The following is a 13483-nucleotide window of genomic DNA, read 5'->3' as shown; positions in this document are numbered from 1 at the left end:
ATAGAACCATGAGAAAGGGCTAATGATTGGCATTTTCAACCCAGACATGGACACTGAAGTGTAATTTAATAATGGGCCCCAAATACATGAATGCTTTCACCATTTAGAGGATGGTAAATTGCCGTTCTTTATCTTTAAGAGCAAAGGAAGAGGATATGATTTAGGCTGTAGATTTAAGTTAGAGATAGGAACCTCCTGCCAATAAAGATTGTTAAATCTTTCTCTCCCTTCTGGATTTTTCCTCTGACCTACAAACCTTTTCAAGTCTCCTCTACTAAAAAAAATTCCCATGATGCTTCTCAAGTTACCAGCCTCTCTGTTCTTCCCGTCCCTATTAAATTTCTCCAAAGAGTAATCTACTTTCACAGCCTAGTAATTCTTAAAGTCTTGTAATGTGGCTTCTGCTTTGTCCTCTCTAGAAGCTGTTTTTTTGAGTTAACACCATTGATCTTTGTCAACAGGGGCCTTTTCTTAGTTTTCAAGTCACTATCCATAGTGCCTATAGAGGGTCAGTGAAAAAGAAGAAGACCCTCAATGAGATGGATTGACACAGTGGTTATGATGGCGGGCTCAAACACAGCAACGGTTGTTAGGGTGGCATAGGACCGGGCAGTGTTTTGTTCTGTTGTACATAGGGTTGCTGTGTGTTGAAACCAACTCAACAGCACCTAACAACAATCCATAGTACCTAACTCTTTCTTCCTTCTGGATTTTTTTTTCTTAAATGTTCTCCAGGTTGACTGTTCTCTCTCTGGTTCTCTCCTCTCCTTTTATCTCCTAAATACTTTCCCACTGCTAGATTTCCTGCTGGATCTGCAGTTCTCCTAGTTCCCCAGTTGGGGAGACAGGACTCCTTGACTGTCAGTTGATCTGTTCTAAAACTTGAGCTGCCTGGCATCTCCTCACTTTGCTCCTTAATTTTTTGGTTTGCTTAATTGGGTGAATTCTGTCTCCATGATATTCCCACTTGTACCATGTCAGTTTGGGTCCCCTATGGCATTTTTCTAGATTCTGGGGCATAGCATGTTGCAGTTACTTCCTCATCTTCTTTCCTCTCCAGTCTTTTCTACATGCTGCAGTAGACTGTAGAATGTACGGATTTTCTCGAAGCATAATTTTAGACATCATCATAATTTCATAACTTCCTATAGCTTTGGGTTAAAATATAGTTAGATTTCCTTAGAGTCATGGGGCCTTTCTTTTTCGGCCCCAGGCTGTTCTCTAGCCCCATTCTCACCACATACCTAAACCTGTTGTTTGCTAGTCATATTCCGAACACTTCATACTTCTTCGCACCTCCAGGTGTTTTAACCTGCTTTTACCTTTACCTGAATCGCCCCTCACATCCCCTTCTCTATCTAAATAACTACTACTGATCTTTGCTGTTTCTCTTTTGGGACACCTTCCATTGTTATTCTCTTACAAGTCTGATTTTCAGGTCGTCTTCTTCTATCCTCCCATGTGACCTTGTGCATACCGCTGTCATGACACTCCTCACGCTGTTGTACAGTGTACAGTCATTACTGGTTTACTTATCTGTCACTCTTAGTGGACAGTGAGCTCCTTGAAGGCAGATGCTGTGTATTTTTCCGTTTGGCATCCCTAGTGCCTTTCTTTGGTACCCATTCCTTAAATGTTGCTTTAAAATGTTGTGTATGGGATGAATGAGTGATTCGGTATTCACTACAGGATGAAGAAAAAAGTACCTATTCGTAGCCTCAGAGATCCTACACACTCTGGATTAAATTCACCTTTCCAGTTTTATATCCCACGAACTCTCCTACTTGTATGCTTTTTTTGTTTTTTGCAAGACTGAACTACTTGCGTTATTTCCATACATACCTTACGCTTGCTACTGCTTTGCTCTTGATTACAGTCTATAGCTTGCAGTGCTTTTGCTTCTCCATGTACCTCAGTCCAGTCTTGGAGTTGCTGCTAAGTGACATTGCTCATCCCCCAGCTAGGAATAATGATACCATCTTCTGTACTCCTCTAGTAATTTCCTGGCCCTTGACTACCTTGTATTATAATTATTTTGGTATATGCCTCATCTTTTGGACTAGACATTATGCATCTTAAGAGCAGGATCCATGCCAAATTAAGTAATGTATTTCCCATTTGATGTAACATAGTGAGTTACCCATTTCATCATTGGTTTTTCAACATTGTTTTGAATCAATAAATGTAGGTAATACCAATGTAATTAAGAACTAATTTTCTTTATATAGATCTTAAAACAAACAAAGAAAGTGAGTATCTATTATATTTTCTGAAACTTACTTCTGCTTAATGTAAGGGGAATGAATTGAACTGAGTGACCTTTCAAATATTATGCATCCCTTGGTTTTAGAAAGTGGAATAGTTTAAGTGGTAATTGAGACTTACATTGCATGCATAGTTTGACTAGATCATCAAGAGAGGAAAGAGATGAGGATGCTGGCTCAGATGTGTAACTATAATGGCTATTGGTTGTGCCAAACCTCATCTGGCTAGAGATTACCTGTGGGACCATTTACCATTATTTGCCATTCAGGGACTTATTAGTTTCCTCTTTCATTAAATGGAGGTTGCATTTGGTGATTTCAGATATCCTTTTTGTATTTTTATTTTCTGTTTCAGAGACTTTGCTCATCTCAGTTTTTGAGCCTAAATTTATTTTCTATAAATTGCTTTATATGTTTTTCGGTTTCTAATCTTTCCTGAATGTTTCGTATTTTTGGTGTGCATGTGTATGTATACATGTGTGCATGCACATATGTGAATATTTAGAACACTTTTTACATTTTTTTTTTTTTACATAACCAACCTAGTGCTGTGTTCTCAGACTTGCTAAGTGAACTTTCTGTGAGAACTTCATCTTTACCCTGATTTCTACATCTTAAGGGTTCTGCTAGACTTTTTTTCTGGTAGGGTCCTAAGGAAGTTCAAGGCCACAAAGCAAGCAGATAGTACCTTAGGAATTCCTTACCATGTAATTTTTTAATCCTGTATTGGTTTCTTAGTGCACTCCCTTGAAAATGATGTAAGGATTTATGCATTTCCTGACCAACAGAGATTTAATCCAGGTGATGCCATGACAAGACATTACCATTATCCTGAATCTCTCTTGGGAGGAGAAAACAATGACGTATGAAAGCCCTTGAAGGGACTTACAAAACTTCACCTTCCACTCTGGAGGATCAAGTAACCTCTCTGGTAGTTACTTCAGTGTCAGAATGAAATATTTTCTGAGAGGGAAAATAAAACCTAGCTTAGGGCCCCTCTGGTATTAAAATTGATAGAAAACCTATAATGAAGACTGGGCTGTCACATAGATCTGCAAATTGATGATGGTCAGATTGTTCAAGTGCAAAGGAGATTGGATGGCGCAGCCAAGATGGTACTGAATTTCCTCAAAGTCTTTCAGATATTGTTATTTTAGTACTGCTTTTTGGTTTGTATACTTAATTTTCTTTTTTTAAGGTGACATGTCCAAATGACTTGCCATAGTCACAGAACTAAGCTAATTAGTGGCAAAGTTAGTGCCACCAGTCAGGTTTTCTGCAGACATCTCCACCTTCTGTTGAAGAGTTTTCAGTTCTAAAGTTCTGTTTCTAAGAAACCCCAAGTTTTCTCAGGATTTAATCACAGTAGTGTTAAATCTCAGTGAAAAGTGTCATGGAAAACTCCCCTCTCTGGTTAACATACGACCAGTCTGAGTTCATTTCAGCAAACCGTTTCCACAGATAATGTGCAGGGTGCTACAGGAAACGCAAAGGGGTGTAGGCAGTCCCTTCTTAAAGTTCCACGAGAACCTTTCATTGTTTTGGAATATTTTTAGTCTTTCTAAAACGTGACTTGGCATTCTGCAGTGTATTCAGTGTGTAGTCAATTTTAAAAATTTATAAACCTCAAGCAAACCAATGGTCTCCCTCACCCCTTGTGTGTCCATGTCTTTTCATTGCCCTTCCTTCTTCATATTTTCTTTTTTTTTGATTGTACTTTAAGTGAAAGTTTACATTTCAAGTTAGTCTCTCATACAAAAATTTATACACACATTGTAATGTGACCTTAGTTGCTCTCCCTATACTGTGACAGCACACTCCTGCTTTCCACCTGGGATTTCCCGTGTCCATTCAACCAGCTCCTGACCCTCTCTGCCTTCTCATCTCACCTCTGGACAGGAGCTGCCCATTTAGTCTCATGTGTCTACTTGAGCTAAGAAGCACACTCCTGACGAGTATCACTTTATGTCCCATAGTCCAGTCTAATCTTTGTCTGAAAAGTTGATCTCGGGAATGGTGTTAGTTTTGGGCTGAGAGTCCAGGGGCCATGTCTTCCACAGTTCACATTTTCTTCAAGGTTCACTTTATAATTTCTTTTAAAGCTTTTTAGATGATTAAAGTGTGTAGAGTTTTGCTCCTTCTATCTTTCTATGTCTTGTACCTTTTTATCTTCCTTCCCCCCTGCCCCTTTCCTTTCTGTTTTAGTCATCAGCAATACCCAGCAGGAGGACCAACCGCATGCGCCCACAGGCTCAGTGAGGTAGAGCTGCCTTGTTGGTGCTAACAACTCCACACCCGTGCTTGACTCTCATTGCCACCATGGGCTCTGCTTATGACTTTTATGAAACTCTCTCTTCAGTTTATGGTACAGCAGGGAATGTACACTATGCTGAACCAAGAAGGAGGGTGTTCCCTTTAAATAACACTTCTTAGAAGAATTCTTGGTGTGAACTTATAATTAGGAAGATTAATTAACATGAGAAATATTTGATGCAAAATAAGGCTATAAAAGATATATGATTTTTTTTAAAAAAACCCCTTATTTCCTGCTGCCAAAATAAAAATTGTTTGCCCACTTTTCATCTAATGCGTGGTGGCCGAGTATATAAGGAACACCCTGTTCCAGTGAGTCCTGTGGGGTGCTCATGTTTCATTTTCTAACCCACTCAGCATCCTAACTGGAGTCTCCACTTTCAGCCTTCTGGCGCCCACAGGCAGCTCTGTGATTTCCCGTTCTCAATTACTCTCACACCTGCAGTGCACACACACCATCACCTGGCACTGGGCGGTACCACGGGATGGTGGGAGCAGCCCACCCCAGGTACAGGCAATAGGAGGTGCATTGTCTATAGAGAATTTCAAAACAATGATAGGACTGATTAAAATGCTGCTTTTTATTATCACCATGTAGTGACCATTCTAAACAATGTCAATGGTAAAATGTAACTCCTAGTGGGGCTCATGGCTCCCACCATTCCCTCCTTGCTATGGCCCTACCTGGCACCTTCAGAGGAGAAGAGGAAGAATCTTAGTTTTATATCTTCTTTTTCCTCTCCCCCTCCTTCCCTCCTTCTTTTTCTTCCTTCTTCTTTTTCATCCTCCTGGTTCTTCTCCGTCTCTCTCCAGTCCCTGCACACCCAAAGCAGTTACCTTGAGGTCTCTCACTCACTTTGTACCTTCCCTTGGAAGAGAGCCACTTGAAGCGTCCGTATACTTAGGAAGCCCTTTGGTCATCAGTGTTAACAACAATCACCCTGGCATTTTCTGTATCATGCCACTGTTATCCAAATGGCTTTGGCCAGAATTATGCACTTGGATTTCATGCCTCTTTGTGTAACCCCAACTGAAAGTACGCTGTGTTTTGAGACGCATATAGAATTAGACTTCTTACTATCCCCATCCCTGGAATGGGTAACTCGGCATCATTTACAGCATTATCTCAGAATTCAAGGAGCTCGTTTTTCTCTTTTCGCATATCAGCCTTATACATCCAATATGTGTTGTGCCTTTTGCATGTTATATAGCTGCTGGCTTTTTCCTTCCTAAAACACTACCAGCTCAAGGTAGAGGACATCTTTACTGAGGATTTGGGACAGCTGAGAGTATTGCATACTTTAAACCACTTTGGAGAACATAAAAATTTAACCCCAAAATTTATGCCACTGTGACATTTTTCCTGATTCCCCCCTCCCCCCCCCCACGGGAACTTAGCATCTTGCCGTGTCCCTAGGACTTCTCTCTTCTCCCTAGCTGACTTGCCCTTAATCCCCAACCTGAAATTACTGTTGTTTCTTATTTAGAAAATTTCAAGTATTTTTGTTTTATCATGTCCAAGCCCCACTATCTTTCATGTTCATGAAGAAAAATTCCCATTGAAGTGTGATTCTAAAACAAAGCAATTTTTTTTTCCCCAGAGAGGAATTTACCTGGCATCTCTTAATTTATTTTCTTTTCTTCAAATTGTGTTTTTATTTTCTTGCAATTCTACTTAAGTCAGTTTCATGCTGGTATTCACATTAATAAGGACAGAAGTTATGCTGGATCTAGTTGAAATATTAATTATAAAAGTATAAATGGTAAAAGTACCCTGTATTCTGTAAGCCCTACTGTCACGGATTAAATTATGTCCCCCCAAAAATGTGTGTATCAGTTAGGCTGGGCCATGATTCCCAGTATTGTGTGATTGTCCTCCATTTTGTGATTGTGATTTTATGTTAAAGAGGATTAGGGTGGGATTGTAACACACTTACTAAAGTCACATCCCTCATCCAATGTAAAGGGAGCTTGCCTGGGGTGTGGCCTGTACCACCTTTTATCTAACAAGAGATAAAAGGAAAGAGAAGCAAGCAGAGAGTTGAGGACCTCATACCACCGAGAAAGCAGTGCCAGGAGCAGAGTGCATCCTTTGGACCCGAGGTTCCTGTGCAGAGAAGCTCCTAGTCCAGGGGAAGATTGATGATGACGAGGACCTTCCTCCGGAGCTGACAGAGAAAGCCTTCCCCTGGAGCTGATGCCCTGAATTTGGACTTCTAGCCTACTAGACTGTGAGAAAATAAATTTTTCTTTGTTAAAGCCATCCACTTGTGGTGTTTCTGTTGTAGCAGCACTAGATGACTAAGACACCTATTCTTCAATTCATGGTCCCTTTGTGCAGATATCTCCAGCCCTTCCTCCGAGGAAGGGAGAAGACAGATCACATTTTATAGTGCATCACCCATGTTTTGGACAGAATGTTTTCAGTTCCTCTTGGTAGAACGCTCATCTTCTCTGCAATTTTGTCCAATTTATTTCGATTACTTTTGATCCTCAGGGTCTTATGCTTATACCCTATCCCTTAATCCTGAAATGAACCTTTTTCTAGTTCCTGATCTGGCTAGGTTCTTTCTATTTTTAATATATTTCATTATAATATATTTTAAGCATATAGAAAAGTATACAAAATTAAGAAGAGACACTTGTGTTGTAATGTAACATTAACACATATTAAACCTTTGCTATGTTTTTGTCTGGTCTTTCTTTTTAAAAGAAATAAAATGTTGAAGATAGCCCTGCTGCACTGCTCTCTCAATTCTTTTCCCCCTTATCTCTCTGAGAAGTAACCAGTGGCCTGAAGTTGGTGTTTATCTTAACCTGTGTATGATTTTATACCTTGGCTACGTATGTGTGCAGCCACTAGACTCTATAGGATTATTTTGTGGGGTTGGTGTTATTTTCTCTGACTCTGCTCCCCTTGTGCAATATCCGTCTTTTCTTGCCAACCTTGTTTCCCACCGTTTCTGGAAAAGGAGGCCAGTGCAGCTGAATGCGCCCTGACCTCTGTTGTGTCCTTCCTTCTCCTTGACCTATTTCCTTCTGTTACTCTGTACCCGGTTCTTACGTGCACTCCACCATCTGATTCTACTTCATCCCTCTTTTTCTTCTTTCATTCTTGGTGTACTAGTTTTAAGCCACTTTAATTTCTATTTCTGGCCCTGAAGATCAATACAAGCTGAGTTTTTCTCTGCCTTTATTTGGGAACAGGTAAGATGATGTTACTGAAAACCTGAGCGAGAAATACAGTTTAATTATTTTAAACTGCAGAGGCACTGCTAAGGGAAAAAGAGGCAGAGCTATCTGTCTTGGAGGATCCATTACTCTAACAAATAGTTATGAATTATTTATTATGAGCATATTTGTTGTTTAAAGGTAGGGCTAAAGGCATTCACCATTATATAAATAATCTTTTTACAAAATAAATTTGATTAAAAAATACTATTTGTCCTTCTAAATATAGGTAGATAATATCTCACTTTTTGGTCTATATATAACAATGAGTTTTACATTTCTCTTTAAGTTGTCCATAGCAAAGTTTATTGGATACAGGCTTTTTTCCTTCTTTCATTGAAAGTATGTTATTTGCCTACCATTTACAAGGCTCCCTGTGAATGGAGGTGGATTGGGGCTATACTCTTTAGGGACATGCCACATTATTGTGACAGATATTCAGTGCTCACAGGAGTTTATAATCAGGTTGGAAGACATACTTAATCAGATACTACTGGAGAAGATATTTTGCAAATACTACTAGAGAGGGCATTTATTCACGTACTACTACTAGGGTGTGTATTTATTCAAAGAAAACACCTAGGGTCTGAGAGGAATGTGGAGGAGGGATGATAGTGCTGGGCATGGCCTGTGTGAGGAACTGGTTTTGTGGTATTTGATGGAAAGCAAAATTCTTGATTATATGCTTTCATACAGTCAGGAGCTGAGCTTAAGAGTGGAGTGGAGTTGCCTAAAATCTCTGTCAGCTATACCAAACAAAATCAAAATAAACCCATTGCGATCGAGTCGATTCCAATTCACAGGAATCCTATAGGACAGAGTGGAACTGTCCCATAGAGTTTGCAAGGAGCAGCTGGTGGATTTGAACTGCCGACTCTTTGGTTAGCAGCCGAGCTCTTAACCGCTGCACTTATTTATAGTCAGAGTATATCTTTGGCCTTTCTAAATGCATGACCATGGGGCCTATGCAAAGGCTATTCTTGGTTTCATTTCCCAGTATGTATTCGAGAAATAATTTAGGCCCTTCACCTTCTTTCTGAGGGCTGTGGTGGCATACTGGTTAAGAGTTTGGCTGCTAACCAAAACATCAGCAGTTCAAATCTACCAGCAGCTCCTTGGAAATCCCATGGGGGCAGTTCTGCTCTGTCCTGTAGGGTCACTATGAGTTGGAATTGACTGAACAGCAGCGGGTTTGGTTTTTGGACCTTCTTTCCATCTGCAAACCCTATATTTGCTTTCTCTGCACAGAAGCCAGAATTCCCTATATGGGCCCAACAATCTCCTCAAATGATTCGATTAAATTATAACACATGCATGCAACACATTAATGGAGTACCTACTATGGGCCCACACAACAGCTGTCAGCAGGTAGAGTAGGAGGAGAAAAATGACTTTATAACTGTAAGTGAAGCTTTTGTGGCATCTTTTAGATCTGATCTGTTTATAATTTACCATTAAACCTCTTCTTGGCAGATTTTCCTTCCTCACCATTTACTATTTAGGTACGCAATTGGCAACTTGCTATTATGTCATGCTGGAAAATACTGTGAATTAACTTTTTCACTTCTTTTCCTATTCTTAGAAAAGATCCCAGAACATTAGAACCTATGTTCATAGATGGCAAGGAGTACCAGCTGTTTTGTCCTTTCTTTCATTTTTTAATTTACTCTTTCACCTTTATTTTAGGGAAAGAGGATCTTTCATAGTTAAAAGACCATAAGGAGCATAATGAATATGCTGATGATTTATTGTTTGAAGTAGCTTTAGATTAAGGATTTTTGTAGGAAGTAAATTTTAAAAGGTTCTAAGAATGAAGCTTTGTATTTATAGATTTTAGTAAATGTGAACAGTTCTGACAAATATTTAGGGGCATCTTCCATCCTTTAAGTTTTCCCAAATGACACTACATGTTTTAAATTTCAGAAAATAGAGATTGAGAGAATAAATCAAACCTAGAGGTTTCTTCCAAAAGCCAGTGGTGTTTAGGTAAATTTGGTATTAATTATCTGTGACACACCTTGATAATTGTGCTTTTTGATGTGTGTAACTGTCTCTCTTGCTAAAGAGATTGGGATGAAATAAAAAACAATACTTTCTTGGAAGTCAGGAGATAGGAAGTTTTATGTAAGATTTTCCATAAACTTCAGTTTGATAATGAGCTTTTCTACTCTTTGTGTTTTAGGTTTGTTTGTTTTTTTTCCCATCTATAAGATAATGGTTTATTGCTCTTCTTAATACCATTATTGTCTGATTAGATATTACTTATTAAGGAGTCCCTGACTGGTGCAGATGGTCAGGCACTCAGCTCCTAACCACAGGGTTGGTGGTTTAAGTCCACCCAGAGGTACCTTAGAAGAAAGGTCTGGAAATCTACCTCCAAAAAATCAGCCATGAAAACCCTATGGAGCAGTTCTACTCTGACATACATGGGGTCACCATGAGTCAGAGTTGACTTGACAGCACCTGGTTATTAAGCATCTAGTATGTGCCTAGTACTGAGTCGAGAGGGATTTTACATGGTTCATCTCATTGAATCATCAACGATCCAAAACATGGACTCAGAACTCTGACTGCAGCTCGCTACACTGAAGCAGTAGTTCCTAAGCAGTCTTCAGACTGTGTCTGTCCATCGTGAAATTTCTCCCAGCATATGGGAAGTAAGAATAAAGAGGTCACGTTGAGAAATTTTCATAAAGCTAAAGGTATAGATTCCATTATTCCTTTCTTCATTTGTTTACAAATTAATATCATTTGGTTTATGAAATAATAGTGATAAACATAGTGATAAAGAAAGCTTTTTATATGTCCCCGTTTCTCAAAACATTTGCAACTCTTTGTGGGCTCTACCCTCCCTGTCTTCTTTAATCTTTCTACTTGTTTGTAGATCTAAAAACCTGGCAACACCTGACTTTAAAAATATATATTTTGTCACATCCCAACCCTGTGAATGTGTACATGCTAATTTTCAGACCAGAGCTGTTAAAATATGAAGGGAAGGAAAGTATTTTTAGACATTTAACAGCTATCTAACAATTATTTAGAGTTTAAATTTAATGTAGTTTCATATGTTGCAACTTCATTCTGATTGAGCCTCGTCTTCGTTGGGCTTTACATATGATTTTTTAATATAACTTTTGGCAAGAATCATTTTTCAAGGAAATGTTATTACTCTCTGGAAGGTTTTCCTTTCCCACCTTTCACTAAAGCTCTTGTTTAAAAGTAACCTTGATTTGTCATCTGTTGGTCTTCGTCAATGCTGACAGTGCTTTGCTTTCCTATTTCTTTAGTGATACAAATGAGGTTGACATACCACCCAACACTAGAGTTGGCACCAAACGCTATATGCCTCCTGAAGTGTTGGATGAGAGCTTGAATCGAAATCACTTTCAGTCTTATATCATGGCCGACATGTACAGTTTTGGACTCATCCTCTGGGAGATTGCTAGGAGATGTGTATCAGGAGGTAAGTAACAGTGGTATCTTTGAAAAGCTACAGTCAGAGTTACCGCAAATGCTTTTTTTTATCCATCTGATATCAAAGTCACCATATTATCCATAAAATCAGACTTTCTTTTATTTTCCTGTTGATTTCTGTTGATATAATCATAATTCTCCTAGGAAATGAGATTTGACATCTTAGAATCATCTTTGATTGCCCCCTTTGGTCTACCTGCTACTGATGAGTCTCCTCAAGACACTGTCAGCTTCCTCTGCCTTTTCAAGGATCATCTTCTATGTGTATTGTCTCGTTTCTCTCTTGGGCCCTTTCTTCAATCATTGCTCCATAAAATCACACCCTCTTCCCTAACCTTTCAACCTCTTCCCCTCCAACCTGCTGGGTTCTATCTGAAATTCCAATGCCCAGTTCCTTGTGGTTTCCTCGCCACAGATGACAGTAGAGACATAAATGTGGACTGGGACACCCATTCTTTTTCTCCTCTATTTCTTTACTTCCTGTAAAACTTCCCCATAAAACAGGTTGAACACGTCAGTTTTTATCAAAAGGAAATTAAAGCATAATAATATGTTACTGTCCATCATAATAATTTTTTTTTCATGAAATAGAGGATTGATTCTAATAGCTGTAATTACAGTGCTTTTTTGTCGAAAACAGGAAACAAGTATACAAAACAGTTGATTACTAATGGTTTATTGAAAGCAGTCAGAGGTTCCACGGCACCAAATAAACCAGTTCTGAGGGGTTCCCCCTGAGATAAAGTATAACAGCTCCAGCTTCTTCAGTGTTTATCAAAATAGAAAAAAGTATAGAGGTTGACTTTTCTTGCTGGCAAATCTGACCCTTGCAGGATGAGGGAGTGGAATCTATGTCACACATGTACAGATAGCGGTGCTCCGACCGGCTGTGCTCTCTAGGTGGAAAGCTCGTAGCTCTCGTGCACTTCTGTGGGAGGCCCCATGCCCCTGGAGTCTGCTGCTCTGGCAAAGGTGTCTGAGTAAGCGGTGGGAGTAACGGGGCTCTCTGCTCTGGCAAGTGGTCACACAAAAGCACCACACACCTGACCAAGAGAAAGGTGGGTGGTGCTTTTCTTTCTTCTACATTGAGAGTCCAGAGGCCGCTGCCCATGCCACGGCCAGCTGCACAGTTTCCTGCTACGGGTCCTCTGAGCGGCTGTCATGAGGGGCCCAACGGCCCAACAGAGAGCCTGTGGTGCTCAGATGGTAACCTGGGTCAAGCACAGCCTCAAAGCTTGTTTCCTAGGTAACCGTGTGAGCACAAGTACAAGCACAAACGCCCTGTGACATACAAGATGATCCAAAGACAAAGCATAATTACAGGGATCTCTATTGTGACCATGCAGAATTGATTGTGGGTTTGTTTTTGTCACCTTGTCTCACATTCCCAAAGGGAAACACAGATGATCAGATGGACTAGTACTCAGGTTGTTACTGTAAAACCTACACTAGGCATATTTCTCCCTTGTGTGTGTTCAAGTGTTCTCCTTTATTTTTAGCTACTTCAAAAAATGCACTGAGTTCGGGTTAAAAACCAACCACCCAAATGGATCTCAACACAGGTCTCAGGCCGAGAGAGGGCCCTTGGTTCTTGTAGCACAGTGACCCCTGGGAGCCCAGGGCCAGTGTGTGGAAATCCCTTCTCAGTACTGAACAGTGACTTGATTTTTCTTTTTTACAATAAAAAAAAAGCTGAGTAATATTGCATAGGAGTACCAGAAACTACCTCATTGGAAACAAAAACTATTTACATTAAATAAAAAACCTGTTTGCAGGCTGTGTCTGCCACATTTACAGCATGGTGCATACACACTGTGACCAAACCCATGGAGACAGCTTCTGACACGCGACACCACAGAGCCGCACAGTTTGCCACATGAGAGTAAAGTGGAGGGAGAGGAGGCAGAGAGGGAGCAGGACAGGTCTCTGCTCATTTCTGGTTTTGGAGCTGATTGGACAACCAGTCCAGTCCTTCATAGAGCCCGTCTCTGCTGGTGGCACAGGTGGCCTGAATGTACCAGTTTCTGTGGTGCAGGGAGTGTAATCCCAGTTTATCGGTGACCTCAGCGGCGTTCGTGGGATTGGGAAGGTCCTGCTTGTTAGCAAACACTAGTAAGACAGCGTCCCTGAGCTCGTCTTCTGCCAACATCCTCATGAGCTCTTCACGGGCCTCGTTCACACGCTTCCGGTCATTGCTGTCA

General features: G+C 40.2%; 1 protein-coding gene across 3 annotated transcripts in view; it reads left to right on the top strand.

The window, feature by feature from the left end:
• The window catches only part of BMPR1B (bone morphogenetic protein receptor type 1B), a 216741-nt gene that overhangs the window by 197676 nt on the left and 5582 nt on the right, over positions 1-13483 (top strand). For all 3 annotated transcript variants that reach the window (XM_012558628.1, XM_004387006.1, XM_004387007.1), the window contains one exon: positions 11096-11271. In XM_012558628.1, the coding sequence (XP_012414082.1) occupies positions 11096-11271 (176 nt within the window). The remainder of the gene's footprint in view (positions 1-11095; positions 11272-13483) is intronic.

This window comes from Trichechus manatus, unplaced genomic scaffold (genome assembly GCF_000243295.1).
Source record: "Trichechus manatus latirostris isolate Lorelei unplaced genomic scaffold, TriManLat1.0 scaffold00178, whole genome shotgun sequence".
NCBI classification, from domain to species: domain Eukaryota; kingdom Metazoa; phylum Chordata; class Mammalia; order Sirenia; family Trichechidae; genus Trichechus; species Trichechus manatus.
The sequence above is the reverse complement of the archived record's forward strand: the minus strand, read 5'-3'. Positions and strand labels throughout refer to the sequence as shown.